Here is an 18,573-nt window from a genome sequence, read left to right on the forward strand (position 1 = left end):
GAGCGGCGGCGACGGCACGGACTAGCGGCGGCGGCTAGAGGCGGCAGCGGTGGCTGGGTGCGGCCGCGGCGGCTAGAGGCGGCAGCGACTGGGTGCGACGGCGGCAAGGACCTACGGCGGCGGCGGCGCATAGAGGATAGGACGCGGCAGCGGCAAGGACCAGCGGCGACGACCGGAGAGAACCGGCGGCGGCGGCGGGTGGAGGGAGCGGCGGCGCGATGGAGGAGCGGCGGCGGCGGCTAGACTAGGGTTAGGATCGACTTGCGATAGATACCATGTAGAGAGATGTTTTGCCAATACAATAATTGTTGTATTGATGAGATGCTGGTACACGTATATATAAGTGTAGGGTAGACCTCAACCTCAACTATACACAACTAGGAGATGGGTCACAACACATAATACATGCAACACAAACTACAACTCAACATGATACATGTTGTGTTTGTTTAGGACTAAGCATCGAGTTGTAAAATACATTAACACTGGAAGACATCTAAAGAATTCATTAGCTTGGTTAGATGAGCTGGTTAGTGCTTGTGGGCTTATTCTGACCAGATGACAAAAATTAGTGGAGAAATAATCTTCCCTTTAATATTACATAGAGATAGAGAGTAGAGATAAATGTTTTGAACTAAGGTTGAGGAGTAGCAGATTGATTCGCACGTGCTACAATGCGGCTGCAGCTTGTTTTGCCTAATATTGTTCAGATAATCCATGTTTATTCCCATAAACTGGTCCATCGATTGTTAGACCAGTACATAGCAGCAAATATATTTATTTCTCCCAAGTTCATAGTGCAAGTCCATGAACTGTCAATATGCTAGCTAGGCGAAGAGTGTCCCAGCCATGACAGTGACGGCTTCTCCCTGAATCCGCACTCGCCGATTCGCAATATCCAGCTCCAGGTATAGTGTCCCGCTCCTTGGAGATACCTGATGATGAAATGAACAGAAAAATGGAAATTGACATGATAGTTTGGTTGATTGAGCGCTAACTGTAGCATTTCCTCCCCCCTCCCCCTCCCCCCACACACACACACAAAAAAGGAATCACTGTAGTAAATGATAGTAGTTCACTTGTCGAAAACATATTAAGCAACATTATATTACCTGAAACGCTATCAGTTTTTGCTTCCCCAGCTTTCCACCCCAGTAGGGTGCCAAAACACAGTGTGCACTGCCACATACAGGATCCTACAGAAATTTTGGGAACAGGTTATGGATTTGCACTATGAACTAGGGTGAAATGGTTAAAGCAGCTTCACTATCACTATGTATTAGTACCTCATCAATCCCAAATTTTGGGCAGAAGAAGCGTGTGAAGAAGTCATAACCCGATCCAGCAGGCGCCGGTGCTGTAACAATCACACCTCTGCCGGCACACTTTCTAATTTCTTCGATGTTAGGAAGGACATCGGCGACCTCTTTTCCTGATGAAAGTTCAACCTGAAAGCCATGCCAGATTCTTTTGGTGAATCTAAAAAACACAATTCTTTACTTCAATTATGTTTCTAAGTTAGTACTAGGAAATAATTTTTAAAATCATGGTTATGCACGCAAAAAAAAGAAGAGAGAGAGCGAGTGAGATAAGAGACAGTACAATGAGGTCGTTGGTGGTCACTGATTTGTGAACACTGACGACGGGCGCGCCGTTGAGCGTCTCCGGGATGGACGGCAGCTTGTCGGCGGGCTCGCAGCCCACATAATCACTCATGGGGAAGTCCAGCTCAATGAACAGCGTCCCCTGCTCCTCCGCCTCCGGTGCAGGAACCTTCTTGGCGGTCAGGACCCCGGACTTGGTCGCGAACTCAACCACGCCATGGCGCTCCGCGAGGACAGACGTGAAGAGGAAGTGGGCGGTGGCCAGCGTCGCGTGGCCGCAGAGCGCGACCTGGAAACGACGGCGTATACGGATCAGCTGCGAGCAACGACGCTGATTCAGCGGGTGCCTGTCAGGTGGGAGGCTAGGCGGCGACCTCGGTGACGGGGGTGAACCAGCGGAGGTGGAACCGCGGCGTGGCGGCGTCGGCCGCGCAGGACGAATCACGGGAGAAGAAGGCCGTTTGGGAGAGGTTGAACTCCACGGCGACGGACTGCATCCACCGCCCGTCCCCCGCGGGAGCGGCCGCGTCGTCCTCCAGGAAGCACACCGCGGCCGGGTTGCCCTTGAACGGCTGGGCCGTGAAGGCATCCACCTGCGACGAGACCACACGGCGTGGACATCGGTTCTCAATCGAGCCAACAAGAGAAAGAAAATGGAGGAGAAGAGAAGAGAGCACTGACCACGACATACTGGATTCCTTTCTTGACCATGGCCGCTAATGATCTGAGCTGCTCCAAATCCGTGTGTGTGTGTGCCTGCTAGTGATCTGTCGGTACGGACGTGCACCGGAGGAGGAGCAGGTTTTTATAGGACAGCAAGTACTGGTGCTAGTCAAATCAGCTGCTGATGGATGGGAGTTGGCAGAGCAATAATCATCAGTGACGATATGGAACTTGCAGGCTTCCTTCCTCAACGACGACATCTTACCTGCCCGAAGATAATTAGAGAACAACAATAGAACTGGCGAAATTCTTACCACCTAGGACTAGACACAGACTGAAGCAAGACTTTGTGTTACCCGGCTGGGACCATGGTTTAGAGCATCCACAGCCGGACTTAACAAATTCGATAGGTGGACAGCTGCTAGACCCGGCCCCGTGCCGCTCCCCCGCGGGGCGGCCCGGGCGCGAAACCCTAGCCGCCGGAGGTCGCATCCCCACCACCCCTCCCTCCGCCGCCGCCGGCGAGCACCGCCGAGCAAAGCCCGCGCGACGTCGGCGGCGGCGGGCCTTCTCTTCCTCTCGCCTGCTACAGGAGCTGCGCGGGGCTGCTCCCCTGGGCTGAGGAAGGCGCTGTCGGGCGCGAGCGCGGTGCGGCCTGCGCCCGCTGGAGGCTGGGCGGCGCGGCGTTGCGCGCTGGAGATTGGGCGGCGCGCGTGGACTGAGGGGCGCCACCATGCGGGCACGCGCGGATCTGGAGAGCCGCAATCGCGGCGGCGGGTTGGCGCGTGCGTCTGCGAGGATCGAAGCGGCGGCGACGCTCCATGGGCAGGGGTCGGGCCCGATCCGGGTTCGCTGCGGGGCTGCGGCGGTTGCCCTGTGGCGGCGTGGGTGGCGCGGATCCGGCGCGGCCGCCGGCGCGCGAGGTGGAGGGGGGAGTGCAGCAGCGCGACACGGATCTGGCGAGGCCTCCGGAGCGCGAGGTGGAGGGGGTGTGCAGCAAGATGGCGCAAATTCGGCGCGGCCGTGCTGAGGGCGTGTGGGGAAGGCCTAGGTGCTCGTCAGTTCGCTGGTCGTCCGCAACTGCTGGCTGCGTTTCGCGCCATGATGCAGTTGCGGTTCGCACTAGGCTGCATTTGGCGGTGTAGTTGGGTGGCCGCAGTTTGTTCCGGGGCGGCGAGCGCGCTTGTTGTTCTCTGCGCAGGGGAAGTTGTGGGAGATGAATGGCATCCTTGCTCGGTGTTGCATCCTCTTGATGGTGGTTCGGTAAGCTCGACGCTGCTTTGGATGAGAGGACGAGATGGTGGTGGCTGGAGGGAGAGGAATGGCCTTGCTGCGGTTGTTGCATCCTTCGTCGGGAGAGGAATGGCCGGCATGCGTTGCATCCTCGAGGAGACGAATGGCGCCGTGTTTGGTTGCATCCTTCTGATGGGAGACGAATGGCGCTGCTGGGGGTTGCATCCTTCGTCCAGTGGGGGCCGTGGATGCTAGGTTGGAAGCACGTCGAGCTTACCAGGGAGGTGCGGTTGGCTGTGGAGGCAGGTGTAGTGGTTCGGTGTGAAGGCTGGTCGGATCCTAGGTTCGGGCTAGGCAGGTGAGACTGCCGGCGAAAGTCGTACTCCGGTTACGGCCGGAGTCATCGATGGCGGCACTTTCACGCGTCGCTTCCTCGTTGGAGGCGTCGATGTAGCTGCTCTCATCTTGCCTTTCCTGACGTGCTCCGGGGGAAATCCTTGATCTAGTTTAGATAGAACGATGGCGGCGCTATTCGGCGTCGCGTTCTCTCTTGGGGGCATCGTTCTGGAGGTGGATCCAGTCAGAGGGACCTGTGGCTCTTGTGGATGTGTGTGTTGTTTGCCGAAAGGCCTTGTTTGTATGGTTTTTGGGTCCGGTTTCCCTTATAAACTAAACCAACTCTTTTTCTCATGATCAATGAATTTGGTAGATCTACTGCCAACATTCAAAAAAAACAAATTCGATAGGGTCCGCGGACGCGTGTGAGCATGTGCACGAGCGCATTCAAATAGGCTCTCATATTTCGCTCCTGACATCCACATATATTAAATTCGGTCTCTTAAATTCATGCACATTGATTATAAAAAGCAATGTCTCATGTAAATAATAAATGTTGGTACCAAGTATAGATAGTCTTTACACAAATTTTATTTTAACTGCATAACTGAAGCTTTAGCTCCTTGATTTTCATTGTGGTCAACATGTGCTCCACAAGATTATTGAGTAGCTGCGTATGCACCTGATGATCTCAAAAATTCCGATGCATCTACAGAAAGTTTATAAGCTGAGCTGCATCATGACTTTCGGGATTTCAATTTGTTCTCCAGGTGCTTCAAAATCTTTGGTTTGGGCTACACCATCATCCTCATCCTCGACAATCATATTGTGTAGAATAACACACCATGTCATCAGCTACCACAAAGTTTCTGATTCCCACATCATTGCAGCGCTACACAATTTCCCCAACGAGTTTGAAGCACACCAAATGCCCTCTCCACATCCTTCCTAGTCACTTCCTGCATTGTTATAAAGTGGCTATGTTTATTGCTATGCGGTTTGGATACGGTCTTCACAAACGCCGGTCACTGAGGATAGATACCATCGGCAAGATAGTATCGCATGTTGTACTCTCAGTCGTTGACGGTGCAGTTGCACGGCGGTGATTCTCCATTGCAAAGCCTCTTAAACACCGAAGATCGTTGAAGTACGTTGATTTTCGTTGTGAGAACCCGACATTCCAAAAAATCATGTCAAATTCATAAAGTCATGTGATGCCATCGCTTCTAGTATGATGGTGGCCTATCAGGTGTGACCTTGATACATTCCCCGCAAACCTTGGGGGCAGTTCTTCCACTGACAATGCACGCAATCAATTGATCCGAGCATTCCTGGAAACCCCCTTGCCTCTCCAATAGCCAACAATTTCTTCGTGTCCTACACATTTGGTTCTGTGAGATACTCAGGTCCAAACACCTCCACCATTGCTCGGGCAAACTTGACAGTAGTCTTCAAGAACGCGCTCTCCCACACCCTGCCCATCTCACTAATGACATCTGCAGCAGTACCAAGTGCAAGCATCCTCAGAGCAGCCGTGCACTTCTGCTTGGCAGAGAAAGAGAGTTGTCCACAACAATCCCTTGTGAGCTTGAAGTAGTCATTGTGTGACTCCATTCCCTCCACATTGCGCAAAAACAACGGTTTCCGCATGCGAGAACCGTGAAGAAACCATAGATCATCCGGGAAAGTAGGATTAGGAGTAAAGTAGTCCCTGTGTAGTAGCTTTGCTCCGGACACCCTATCCCGATTGATCACTCTTCTCCCTTTGATTGAGCTCTTGAAGTTGAGAATATGTACCGCTTGCCGGTCCATTTCCTCTTGCATGCTCATGAGCATGATCATGTCCACTTGTTCGTCCGAATTCAAGGAATCGAAGAACTCATCTTGAATCATTTGATCAATCTCCATCAGTCCATACCCCTCGTCCGACGAATCATCAGAATTCATCGGTTTCCCTAATAAAATCACAAAAAATGCGGTCAGACAATGTGTCAAACACATCAAGCGCAAGGCGGGACCATAGAGTTGTCGAACGTGCAGGGTAGCGTCTGGGCTGGCGACGATGTCCCCCGCGGCGAGGACGGGAGAGAGGACTACTCTGCCGAAGCTGGTGGCGCAGAGGCTAGGAATGGCCGCGGAGCGCGTGCGGTGGCGGAGCTGCAAGACGGACGACTCAGAGGAGGAAGAAGAGAGGAGATAGCAAATGGATCCAGCAGGTCTTGGGGTGAATTTGGTGTAATTTGTGGAAGGGTGGACTGTCGGGTTCGACGTGACGAGCGTGCCCGGGCGTCCCATATCCGTCTCATATTTGAAATGGATATGAGGGGTACCGGTCAGCACGGGCGTTTGAGGCCTGTTTGAACCGCCCGTCTAGGTTAAAATTTCACGACCGAGCAATGACCGGGTGGCTCGCCCAAACGTATGAGGTAGGCTTGAGGCGTCCAGCTGTAGATACTCTTAACTTAGGCTTTGGTCAGTTATAACATTGTGTCTGTTTCGTTGCCAATAAATAACTCTTTTTTCTCTCATGACGTTGAATGGTCTTTTTTGCTGAGATTAGTCGTGATAAGAACTTTGGCGAGCCACAAACTCCTCGCTCCGTTTTTAAACATAAGTCTTTGAAGAGATTTCATTATGAACCATATACAGAGTAAAATAAATGAATCTATACTCTAAAATACATCTATATACATATGTATATTGTTCATAGTGGAACCTTTACAAAGACTTATATTTAGGAATGGAGGGAGTAGATAAATTTGCAAAGAAGAATGGACGTTTGACTTAGAAACTCCCCCTTAACCTCCAAAATCCCATAAGCTCTTATTCTATATCTATCCCAATTTCCACTAAAAAAAACTAATTCCACACACGTTTATTATATTTATTCCTTATTGAATATTTAGAAATTTGAAAATTCACTTCTTTATTTGATTAATCTAGGATCCAGAAGAAGTAATCTTTCTTTAATCCATATCTTATTTGATTCATGTTTTAGTATATGAATACCCTCTATACACACATGAAATAATATTTACAGAAATCAAATGAGTTGATTTATATATTAAACATGAAATTCTTACTCTTTCTATTGTTTGGAAAGATCGTATACACGATGTTCCTCTTTCTTTATGTTTAGTATATGAATACCCTCTATGTTTTATTTATATATTAAACATGAAATTCTTACTCTTTCTATTGTTTGGAAAGATTGAATACATGATGTTCCTATTTCCTTATGTTTTAGTATATGAATACCCTCTATGTTTTATTTATATATTAAACATGAAATCCTTACTCTTTCTATTGTTTGGAAAGATCGAATACACGATGTTGCTATTTCTTTATTTTGTGATGAGTCGTATGCTTGCGAGAGTAACAACATTTTTGTAAAAATTCTAATTGTCCAGATATAAAGCTCACGCTCGTGAGAATGTTTGTTATGCGACGCAAGGTATAACGTCGGATCCACCCGTATGAATCTTGATATTGTATCGTTTGCCACGTCGTCAAAGCAACCATTCAATCTTTCTCTGTCAATCGCGGGACTGACATGGGGGTGGCGGGGTGACTATATAGCCCGAAGGAGCTGGAAATGTGTGCCAGTCTTGTTGGCCATGTCTCTCATTTCGGCTCCGCATCTTCCTCTTTGTCCGCTTCCTTGCCGCCCGCACTGTGTCATTCTTGTTCTTCGACAAATCACTCGCTATCATTAGGTGGTGGTCGGATTCGATAATCTTGCTGCGCCATTGCTTCAAACTTCGAGGTGCATTCCCTTCCACCAACCAATTTCTCTCAGGTTTGCATCTGTTGGAGTTGTGTCGAATATAGTGTACAAGATAGGTTGTAGTTGGACTTGTAGTTGTATTGTGTTTAGATAGGATATGGAGTCGTGTCCTAGTAGAACACTTGTATCCTATGCCTCTCATATATAGCGGGACTAGACACACGATGTAACCTATGCCAACATAATAGCACCGGAACGCAGGGGAAGCCGGCGGCATGTGCCGGTGTCCAGGGCGACCGGGTGCGGTATTGTAGCGGTGTCATCGGGAGGAGCGGCCATAGTCAAGCCCCGGGGATGTAGCCATATCGGTGAACCTCGTTAACAAATCTTGGTGTCATGCTCGTGTGATTGCTTGGTCTTGGATGATCAACGGTATGCCTCGAATTCATTCTAATAAGTGGTATCATGAGCTAGGTTGTCCGGAGGTTGTTGGTTGTTGATCCAGAGGAAGTACCGAGTTTTGAGATGCAGGCGTGACTACGGTGTGATTCTCGCCGAGATCGGGAAAAGCAATCAGAAGCGGTAAGAGCAACTCCAACGGGCCGACCCAAACGGACGGCGTTTTTGTCCGCTTTTTGTCCATTTGGGTTGGCCGCCCGCTCGCCGTCCGCCCTCTTTTAGTTTTGGGTCGGCAGTGCGCCCAACGGATCGACCCATTTTCATGACCGCGCGCGTTTAACATCATGCCATCGCCCTAATTTTGACGCTCCAGCACGCGGGAAAGGTTCGCGCGCGCTGGTTTTGGCGCTCCAGCGCGCGGGAAAGGTTCGCGTGCGCGCCGCGGCCGGCGCTCGCTATAAAAGAAGGCACTCCCTCCACACTCTATCGGCCGCCCACTCTCGCCGCCTCTACGCCACCATGTCGATCTGCTGCCTACGCGCTTCGGATTTTCGCGGAGTCCGCGAGCGCCGCTCCGGCGCCTTCTCCGCCGAGATCTGGTTTCGCGAGAAACGTCTTGTCCTCGGCACCTTCGACACCGCAGAGGAGGCGGCCCGCGCGCATGACGTGGCAGCGTGGCGCCTCCTGAGGCCTCGTCGGGATATGAATTTTCCTAACGTGTTGAGCCAGTGGGCGCAGGATCTGGCGCCTCTCCCGCGGCTTTTCACCGACGAGGATCGTCGTGTCCATCGGAGGCGGCAGCGTCGCCTCACCATCGCAGAGAAGGACGTGGAAGCCTTGGTGTTGTGGCCAGGAGGCTACCCGCAGGACATCGTCGACGAGCGCCAGTTCTATAAGCAATTGAGATCAGAGAGGGACGCGATGAGGAGGGAGCGAGCTGCCTATCGGGAGGACAAGCGTTCGCGGAAGCAGGCACCTCAATTGAAATTGAAGCTACAAGAAACATCAGGTTGGGACTTTGAAGACGAGCAGCTTGCTGACGCCTACCTTCAAACGTCGGAGGAGGACATTACCGAGTCGGAGTCAGAAAGCGACGAGCAGTGGTCTTTTTTTTATCTGTGTACACTAGAACTATCTATGTATCCATTTTAATCTGAAAAAATGGCCAGCGGCATCGACGACGTAGCAGGCGGGCGAGTGTGTGAATCCAATGTGCCACCGACCAACGGGCCCGGTGAGGAAAGAGGGCGAGCGCGCGCGTCCGTCTTGTGTCCGCGCCGACGCAAATCAGCTTTAAAAATGGGTCGGGAATGGGTCGGCAGGCGGACGAAAGCGGACGCGTGTCCGTTTAGGTCGGCACGTTGGGCCGGCTTTTTTGTCCGCGCCGATCCAAACAAACTACCACGGACGAAATGGGTCGCCCCATTTGTTGCTGAGTCATGTTCGTATTTGGTTCAGCATCTATCGGCGAGACCGAGTCGCTTGGCGACTTGCGGCAGGCGGAAGCAAGAGCGGCAGCCCTAGCAGATAGCACGTGCGGCGACTGACGAGCGTGTTGGTTGTGGTTTCGAGACCAGGAACGTGCGTGGCAGGCTCTAAGGCCCAGCTGGGGCAGTCAGGCCCGAGGCCAGGTGTTAGCGCGCAGTGTTTTGTGGCTAGTTGCAGGAGCAGCCACGGTGTGGACCGTACGGGAGGCCGATGGTATATGGCGAGGACGAGCTGATCTGGGAAGCTTCATGGCGTGAGATTTGTTAAAGGAAAAAATGCCAGGTACATGGAGAAGCTAAGCATGAAAAGACAAGAAGAAGAAATTGTGTGGTCAAGTTTTCTGCACGGATGTTTTGTTTCTTTGGGTCAAGTTTGCTGAGGGCTTCGTGTGCGTACAACCAGGCCTGACACATAAGGCTCGGACAAGCCTCGAGTGTGTCGTGCAGGATCATGCAAACACAGGGTGTCAAGTAGTCCACGGAGTTGTGTGGACTGACAGGACACGGAATGGAGCATGGTTGCAGTCGAATAATTTCGGCTGGGTCGGACTGGATAGTCTGACGGATCGACGTGAGTCGGTTGGAACAGAAGACGATGGTGGGATCAGCGACAGCGACATATGAGCGTGATGCTGGTGGTGACCGACTTCTGGAGCGTGGAAACACGTGGCACAGGGCCCGAGTGCTTATGTGGCTTCGACAAGGCTATGGCGCGGGGTTGATTCATGACGGTGCACATGAGAGCTTGAAGTCGACGAGGCGCAAGGGTGGACTGATCATCTACCATGGAGTCATATTGAAGGTGGAGCTGGATTGAGGGGCTACGGTGTAAGGATCCGGAGAATCGAAGCCTATTCAGCAAGTGGGAAAAAGCGAGTGACATGCAGTTCGGACTGGAACCCAGTGGTCTGATGAAAGCGTGAAACTCGTCATCGGTCAGTGATGATCGATGGTACTCCGCAGTGGAGGTTGAGTGGTGTGGGTTCGCGACCCTTGAGACTCGACCAGGACAGCGGAGGCTCGACGCGGTAATAGCGGCGAGGCGTGCGGTATGCACGGGACATGGAGACGGGCCAGGGATCTGGTGGTCATACATGTGGTGAGACAACTGTGAATCTGACTCGGGATGACTACAAGCAACGGTGAAATTCCTTCAAGTTTCAGATAGACGGTCAAGAAAGGAGCGGTGATGTTGAGTTCAGGTAACTCTTATGTGTGACACCCAATATGTGAGTTGTTCACTTTCATGCACGTCAGTGATCAGTATGTGATGACGTTGGACTGATACTCTGGAAGTTGGGAGCACCTAGAGTAATAAGGAACTTAATTTTGCTCGAGCGTTGACTGTGATCAAGAAAAGAAGGGACTACAAATTGCAGGTGGAGTCACATGGAGTCTTTGGAGTAGCAGCGGTGCTCACGGGATAAACTCAAGTCCAATATACATGAAAGTTTGACGCATGGACAAATCCAGGGTGGTGGAGTATATTCACCAAGGTGGAGTTTGTTGAAGTTGTGTCGAATATAGTGTACAAGATAAGTTTCAGTTGGACTTGTAGTCGTATTGTGTTTAGATAGGATATGGAGTCGTGTCCTAGTAGGACACTTGTATCCTATGCCTCTCATATATAGCGGGGCTAGACACACGATGTAACCTATGCCAACATAATAGCACCGGAACGCAGGGGAAGCCGGCGGCATGTGTCGGTGTCCAGGGTGACCGGGTGCGGTATTGTAGCGGTGTCATGGGGAGGAGCGTCCATAGTCAAGCTCCGGGGATGTAGCCATATCGGTGAACCTCGTTAACAAATTTTGGTGTCGTGCTCGTGTGATTGCTTGGTCCTCAGATGATCGACGGTATGCCTCGAATTCATTCTAACAGCATCAGCTTTGCTGGGGTCGAGAGAGTGAGGGTTTGCTGAGGGGTGGTGGTGGTCTCTTGACGATTCACTCCGCGGTGAGGTTGCGAGGGGAAAGGAATATAAGGTGGCATTGTTTAGGTGGTGCCCCCATGGTAGAGGTGCAACCACGGCTCGTGACAGGATGGTGGGTGCTGACTGACGCGGCCATGACTAAGGCACAATGACAGGTCATGACGGAATGATGAGGGTTGGGTGGTGTGGCCACAAACACAATGACACTGTTCATCCTGTCATTGATGTCGCTCATTTGCTCAGTGGGTGACGGTGTCCCAGAATTGGGGGTAGTAACCCAGTCGGCCTATAGTCCTCGGATGGGCCGGTAGGCCCTCATTCTCTTCAAGGTGGACTCCAGTTGCTAAACGATGGATTCAGACCGCGCCTGTCGAAGACTTGACGTATACTTCAAGACAACTCTTGTTGTCTCCATATGTGCCCTTGGATACCGACTATGTAACCTTAGATGCCCTACCTGGCGTGTATATAAGCCAAAGGGTTTAGTCTGTAGAGTGGACCGAATTGCAATTACATTCACCTAGCCATTGGGTTAGAACACAACTTACGATCTCGAGGTAGATCAAGCTTGTATCTGATACACCTCCATCAATATAAACAAGAGCAGGACGTAGGGTTTTACCTCCATCAAGAGGGCCCGAACCTGAGTAAAATATCGTCTTCCTTGTTCCTGTTATCACCGATCCGAGATCCCTGGCTTGGGACCCCCTATCCCGAGGTCTGCCAGTTTTGACACAGACACTAGTGCTTTCATTGAGAGTTCCTCCATGAAGATCTGTTGGGAAACGTTGCATGGAATACAAAAAAGTTCTATGCACACGCAAGATCTATTAAGGAGACGCATAGAGACGAGAGGGGAGAGTGTTTCTACGTACCCTCATAGACCGAAAGCGCAAGCGTTTAGTAACGCGGTTGATGTGGTCGAGCTTCTTCGCGATCCAACCGATCAAGTACCGAACGTACGACACCTCCCCGTTCAGCACATGTTCAGCTCGGTGACGTCCACGCCTTCTTGATCCAGCAAGACGGCGAGGTAGTGGATGAGTTCCGGCAACACGATGGCATGGTGATGGGGATGGTGATGCTATCTCCGCAGGGTTTCGCCTAAGCACTACGAAAATATGACCGAGGGTGTAAACGGTGGAGGGGGGCGCCGCACACGGCTAAGAGATTATCGTGGTTATGTGTGGCACCCCCTCCCACATATATATAGATGGGGGTGAGGGGAGAGGCCAAGGGGCGCCCCAAGTAGGGCCGAATCCTACTTGGGGTCTTTCCCAAGTGGCGCCCCCTTACCATATTTGCCGGAGGGGGAAGGAAAGGGGGGAGAGGAAAGGAAGGGGGAGGCCGACTCCCCCCCTTTGATTCTCTCCCCAAGGTCCGCGTCCTAGGAGGGGCGCGTCGGCGCCTTGTGGACTGGTGTGCTTCTCCCTTTTGGCCCATATGGCCCATTAACCTCCGGGGGTGCCTGGAACCCCTTCCGGTGACCCGATTTCTACTTGGTACATCCCGAAACTCTTCCAGTGTCCAAATATTATCGTCCTATGTATCAGTCTTTACCTCCGGATCATTCTGGATCTCCTCGTCATGTCCCTGATCTCATCCGGGACTCCTAAGAACATTCGGTCAGCAAATCATATAACTCATATAACACTATATCATCAACGAACGTTAAGCGTGCGAACCCTACGGGTTCAAGAACTATGTAGACATGACTGAGACACCTCATCGGTCAATAACCAATAGCGGAACCTGGATGCCCATGATGTCTACTACGCAACTATACTCTTGTAGACACGTGTTGGGCCTCCAAGCGCAGAGTTTTATAGGACAGTAGCAATTTTCCCTCAAGTGGATGACCTAAGTTTTATCAATCTGTGGGAGGCGTAGGATGAAGATGGTCTCTCTCAAGAAACCCTGCAATCAAATACAAGAAATCTATTGTGTCCCCAACACACCCAATACAATGGCAATTTTATAGGTGCACTAGTTCGGTGAAGATATGGTGATAAAAGTGTAATATGGATGGTAGAAATATATTTTTATAATCTGAATAAATAAAAACAGCAAGGTAACAAATAGTAAACGGACACAAAAAATGGTATTGCAATGCTTAAAAATGAGGCCTAGGGTCTGTACTTTCACTAGTGCAATCTATCAACAATGCTAATATAATTGGATCATATAACCCTCTGTAACACCCCGGTGTAATGATGCTACAGTAATCCATGAGATCAAGCTAACCATTTTGCTATAACAGTGCTTAGTCACTTTGATCAATATTCCATTTCAAATTCCAGTTGAATTCAATTTCAAATGCTGAGTGAAATTCGAAATTGCTCAAACATGAAAACTAAAATGTTCATCTTGTGCCATATAATGCATAATTAATATTGGTGGTGAACCAACATTTTTGCAAAGTGTTTAACTGGCCTAAACTATTTGAAACAGAAGTTTAAAAAGATAAAAATAAAACTAAAAGAAAAGGAGGAGGTGAGAGAGAGAAAAGGCCCCTAACCCCCCGGGCTAAACCCAACAGGCCATGTGGCCCACTCCCCCTCCCCTGTCGTCTCCCACCTCCCACTGTTCGACCGACCGGGCGCCTCGGCGCCGCCCGACCGCCTCGCCGGCCTCGCCGGGTGAGGATAAGGGCGACGCCTCGGGCACCTCTCCCACTCACCTCACCACTTTCCCCGCTCCGCCTCTCCCTCTCCCCACCAGATTCCTCCTCGCCTCCCCCTCGTTCCCCGTCCACCTCCGAGCGCAGTCGTCGCCACCCTCCATTGTTGTCGTGGCCATCGGCGGCCCCGCGCCCGCTGACCCTGTCGGTGCACTCCGCCGGGGTCGACTCCTTTGACTGGCGCCCTCCGCCGGAACCGGCAAGCACCGCAGCCGCCGTTCATCCTCGTCCCCATCTCCGGCCACCGCGACGCCACCGTCGTCGATTCGGCCTTCCCCTACGCTCCCAAACTGCCAAGGGCCATCAGCGTGCCGCTCAGTGAACCCCTCTTCCTTCCCCATCTCTCTGGCCGCTCTCGCACGCTCGCACCTACTTCCTCCGCAGCGCCCGAACGTGCCGCCGCCCGGGCACGTTGCCGGCGTGTCTCCGTCGACCATTTGGTCATGGGCTGATGCCCAAGCGCTCACCACATTGCGTAGTACCTCCCACGCCCCTTTAGTTCGCGCTTCTGCGCACTGCTGCTGCCGTTGTGTTGGTCGCCCGAAAGCCACTGCCGCCCCAGTCGTCGCCGGCGCGGTTCCGGTCACCCCCGAGTCCAACCGACCACACCACGCGACACGGCATCGAACCCGCGTTCGAACGCGACCAACCGCGGTCGTTTTGGAGCCCCGTAGCACGATCCCCGTCCACGCCCGAACTGCCGTCCGCCGCGCTCATCGTCGGCGATGTTCCGGCCATTCCCAGGCCCAAACGTTGGTAGCATTCGACGCGCGAGATCGTCAGCTTCTGAACGCGCCTAACCACAGCTCAAATGATGCACCGTAGCGCGATTCCGGCCGTCTCCGGTGTTCAGCCGCCACGGATGGCCTCGCCGGTGTTGCTCCCGCGCCGGTGCTGACCTGGCACTGGCGGGGCCCGCCTCTCGGTCGCTACCTGTGTGCCCCTAGACCCACTTGACCACATTGACCGTAGTCAACTATGCTGACTGGGCACTCAGTGCCACTGACACGCGGGCCCTACCGCTTAATCATCTAACTAAAACATTTTTTATAATTAAAATTAATTAATTAATTATTGAGTCACTGATAGGTGGGGTCCAGTAGCTAATTAACTCTGATTAGTTAAAATAAAACACTGTTAGCCCCTATGTCTATGACAGTTGAGACCCACAGGTCAGTTTGACCTGATCAGCCGCCCTGTTGACTGCTGATGTCACTGTGACGTTAGGCTGACGCAATAAACCTTTCTGTAAATTATATTTAATTCCAGAAAATGTTTAAAACTTTGAAAATTTATAGAAATTAAACCGTAGCTCGGATCCAAAAACTTTATACATGAAAGTTGCTCAGAAAAACGAGATGAATCCAAATACGCTACCCACATACGTGTCAGATGCCTCTAACTATCTGAACATGGAACATTCCCCCTCCGGTCATCTGTCTGACACAGGTCCGGAACCGGGAAAACATTCCCGTTGTTTTCCCCCTTTACATATATTGTGTAGCCATACCTTGTCACACCCGGCACGACATATTGCCATGTTATGCTTTGTGATGCTTTGTTTGCTTTATATTTATTATTTCTCCCCCTCGTCTCTCCGGTAGACCCCGAGACCGATGCTGATGCCCTTGTGATCGACCACGTCAACGACGACACTTCTTCCTTCTCAACAGAGTTTCTAGGCAAGCAAACCCCCGTTGATCATTTGGATATCGCCCATTTCTTTCCCTCTCATGCTTGCATTAGAACTGCTACTGCTTTCTGTATGATCCTACTCTGATGCATAGCTTGTTTTTGTTACCTGCTTAATGTTACCTAGCTGCTTATCCTAAACTGCTTAGTATAGGTTGGTTAGTGATCCATCAGTGACCCCCACCTTGTCCTTGTTGCCCTGCTTTATGTTTGATGTCTCAATCAACATGATCGACGTCTAGGCCCCAACACCGCACATCACCCCCTAGTTGTACGACTCTGCAGAGTTACTATCAAGTGCCGAGGGTGACACCTCATACATCACTCCTGATGAGATCTCTGTAGTGTAGCTATTCGGTCGTGGTCATCGAGGGTGATTTCCTCCTTAACCACTTCCGATACGACTCTGTCATGCAACGCCTCAAGTGTGAACCTCGAGAGTGGTTCCTCTTATGTTCACCTTGATGATTACATTGGGTGGAATCCACCGAGGGTGGTTCCTCAGGGTGTCCCTTGGTCTTAGACACACAGTTATTATGGTTACTATGACTTTACACTGAACCATGTTACTAAAGACGGGTCAGCCCTGAGTGGTACCCGCGCGAGCTTAATTGCGAGTGATGTGGAGTCGGGTTGACCCACGAGGTGCCCGCGAGATACTTACGAGGCATGGTCGGGCATTCTTAGCCCTTGCCGCAAGTACTTGAGACGGGGCGACGGGGTCACATCTTTTGTGAGTCTCTGCTCGTGACCGCACTACCAACACACTTACGGTTTGGATATTTGATCCGAGGGGCCTCTGGCCTGATAGCACTAACTATCACATGGGCATAGTATGGTCGTTCTGCGTTGTATACATCAGTCGAAGCTTCATAGACGCCAACGACTGAGCGGCGCGCGCCGGGTTGGATTGTGTAAGCTCCTGCCTTGTTTAAGGAGGTAGCTAGGTCTGCTCACCGGCCACGTACGCAACGTGCAGGAGTTCCCGGAGAGATGGCCCATGACCCCTAGGGGCATAGTCTTAGTCTGGCATGCTGACCTCTCTATTAAGCCTAGGCTGGGTCGCGGCGTATTGTTTGGCCGAGGCCGGGCATGACCCAGGAAAGTGTGTCCGACCGGAGTTAATCGAGCGTGGTGGGTAAGTTGGTGCACCCCTGTAGGGAAGAAAACATCTATCGATAGCCTGTCCTACGGTAATGGACACTTGGAGTTGTATCCCGATCGATACAACTAGAACTGGATACTTGAGGTGATAACTGGATAGTATGGCTCCCGGATTGCTTTCTCATAGGGTCTCAAGAAAAGATCTCTGGCCGAGGTTGATAACACTACTACTTTACATTATGTTGATCTGTACTCTTCTATATGCTACAAGATGATTAAAGATGCTAGTCTTCAATAGGCTAGGCATTCCCCTTCTCTTCTGGCACTCTGCAGTTTAGTCCACAGATACAACCCATTTCCTTTGATACAGATGCATACTTAGTTTAGATCTGAGGTAAGTCTTGCGAGTACTTTGGATGAGTACTCACGGATACTTTGCTCCCTCTTTTCCCCCTTTCTTCTTTCCGAATGTCACAACCAGATGGTGGAGCTCAGGAGCCAGACGACACCACCGACGATTGCTACCACACCGAGGGTGCCTACTACTACATGGAGGCCGCCGACGACCAGGAGTAGTTAGAAGGCTCCCAGGCAGGAGGCCTTGCCTTTTCGATCGGTGTTGCTTTTGTGCTAGCCTTTTTAAGGCAGACTTGCTTAAATTATGTCTGTACTCAGATATTGTTGCTTTCGCTGACTCTTGTGTATTCGAGCTTATGTATTCGAGCCCTCGAGGCCCTTGGCTTGTAATATAAAGCTTGTATTATTTTAATTGGTGTCTAGAGTTATGTTGTGATATCTTCTCGTGAGTCCTTCATCTTGATCATACACATTTGCGTGTATGATTAGTGTACGATTGAATTGAGGGCGTCACAAGTTGGTATCAGAGCCGACTGCCTATAGGTAGCCCCCTTTCCAACTCCTTGGCTGAAGTTGAGTCTAGTCACAAAAAAACTTTTACTAACATGGTTGTGTGTCTTACGGGCCCATGTCGCCATTGGGTAGTAGTAGGATCTTTTACTCCTCCTCTATACTCTGGGATTCTGATCTCTCTTCCATTCGGGTTAAACGAATTTACTAACTCTAACATTAGGATCCTGTGACCACATTCACCCCAAAGTTGGATAAGCCATAGTTTTTCCTTAGAATAGTATTCTGAATAGTACACACACTGTCGTGTTGACTACGAAGTGGTATCCATCGTACCTCTTTCATTATGCATGTTTCATCATGAATGATCCTTGTCTTTGCAAATGCTCATTGCTAAACTACCCCCTGTTACATGTTAGCAGGATGGTTAGACCCGCTGGCCTTGACCTTGGTGTCAACGATCCACCACCGCCCGAATTCTTTGCTGGAATGATGCAACAATTTAAGATGAACCACCAGTTCATGGAAGAAATGATGGCTCAGTTTCCTCGTCCGAACATGAATCAACAACCAACGCGGTAACTCTGCAGGACTTCATGCGCCTCAACCCAACTATTTACCACAACTCAACTCAGCCCCTTGATGCTGATGACTGGCTCCGCGACATCATGTATGAAATGGAGTCTACTAGTGTGGCCCTTGCTAGCTATGTCACCTTTGCATCATTCTTTCTGAAGGTCCCGCTGCTCAATGGTGGGACAGCCACAGGCGTACCCTACCTACTGGAACGGTCATCACTTGGCCGGATTTCCAAGCTGCTTTCCGTGCCCGCTTCATTCCTCAAGGAA

The 18,573-nt window shown here is 50.9% G+C and overlaps 2 protein-coding genes across 2 annotated transcripts; both read right to left on the reverse strand.

Annotated features, from left to right (window-relative positions):
- Positions 1 to 560: 560 nt before the first annotated feature.
- LOC119267940 (uncharacterized isomerase BH0283-like) lies at positions 561 to 2,524 on the reverse strand. Its single transcript, XM_037549397.1, has 6 exons — positions 2,286 to 2,524; positions 1,979 to 2,197; positions 1,603 to 1,893; positions 1,287 to 1,448; positions 1,113 to 1,196; positions 561 to 935 (listed from the first exon to the last, which is right to left on the reverse strand). Exons 1-6 carry the CDS (start codon positions 2,313 to 2,315, stop codon positions 828 to 830), a joined length of 894 nt encoding a protein of 297 aa, XP_037405294.1. The 5' UTR covers positions 2,316 to 2,524; the 3' UTR covers positions 561 to 827.
- LOC119272176 lies at positions 2,418 to 4,060 on the reverse strand. The gene is made up of 3 exons (XM_037553729.1): positions 3,970 to 4,060; positions 2,624 to 3,321; positions 2,418 to 2,532 (listed from the first exon to the last, which is right to left on the reverse strand). The coding sequence occupies exons 1-3, from the start codon at positions 4,058 to 4,060 to the stop codon at positions 2,515 to 2,517; spliced, it is 807 nt and encodes a 268-aa protein (XP_037409626.1). The 3' UTR covers positions 2,418 to 2,514.
- Positions 4,061 to 18,573: the final 14,513 nt, after the last annotated feature.

This window comes from Triticum dicoccoides, chromosome 3A, assembly GCF_002162155.2.
Source record: "Triticum dicoccoides isolate Atlit2015 ecotype Zavitan chromosome 3A, WEW_v2.0, whole genome shotgun sequence".
NCBI lineage: Eukaryota > Viridiplantae > Streptophyta > Magnoliopsida > Poales > Poaceae > Triticum > Triticum dicoccoides.

Excerpts from the sequence above, each read along its gene's own strand:
- LOC119267940 (XM_037549397.1), bottom strand. The coding sequence starts at position 2,315 with ATGGTCAAGAAAGGAATCCAGTATGTCGTG. Across the intron at positions 2,198-2,285 it reads AAGGAATCCAGTATGTCGTG|GTGGATGCCTTCACGGCCCA; the intron begins GTCAGTGCTCTC and ends GTCTCGTCGCAG. Across the intron at positions 936-1,112 it reads AAAAACTGATAGCGTTTCAG|GTATCTCCAAGGAGCGGGAC; the intron begins GTAATATAATGT and ends TTTCATCATCAG.
- LOC119272176 (XM_037553729.1), bottom strand. The coding sequence starts at position 4,060 with ATGCCCCCAAGAGAGAACGCGACGCCGAATAGCGCCGCCATCGTTCTA. Across the intron at positions 3,322-3,969 it reads CCCGGAGCACGTCAGGAAAG|CACCTAGGCCTTCCCCACAC; the intron begins GCAAGATGAGAG and ends CGAACTGACGAG.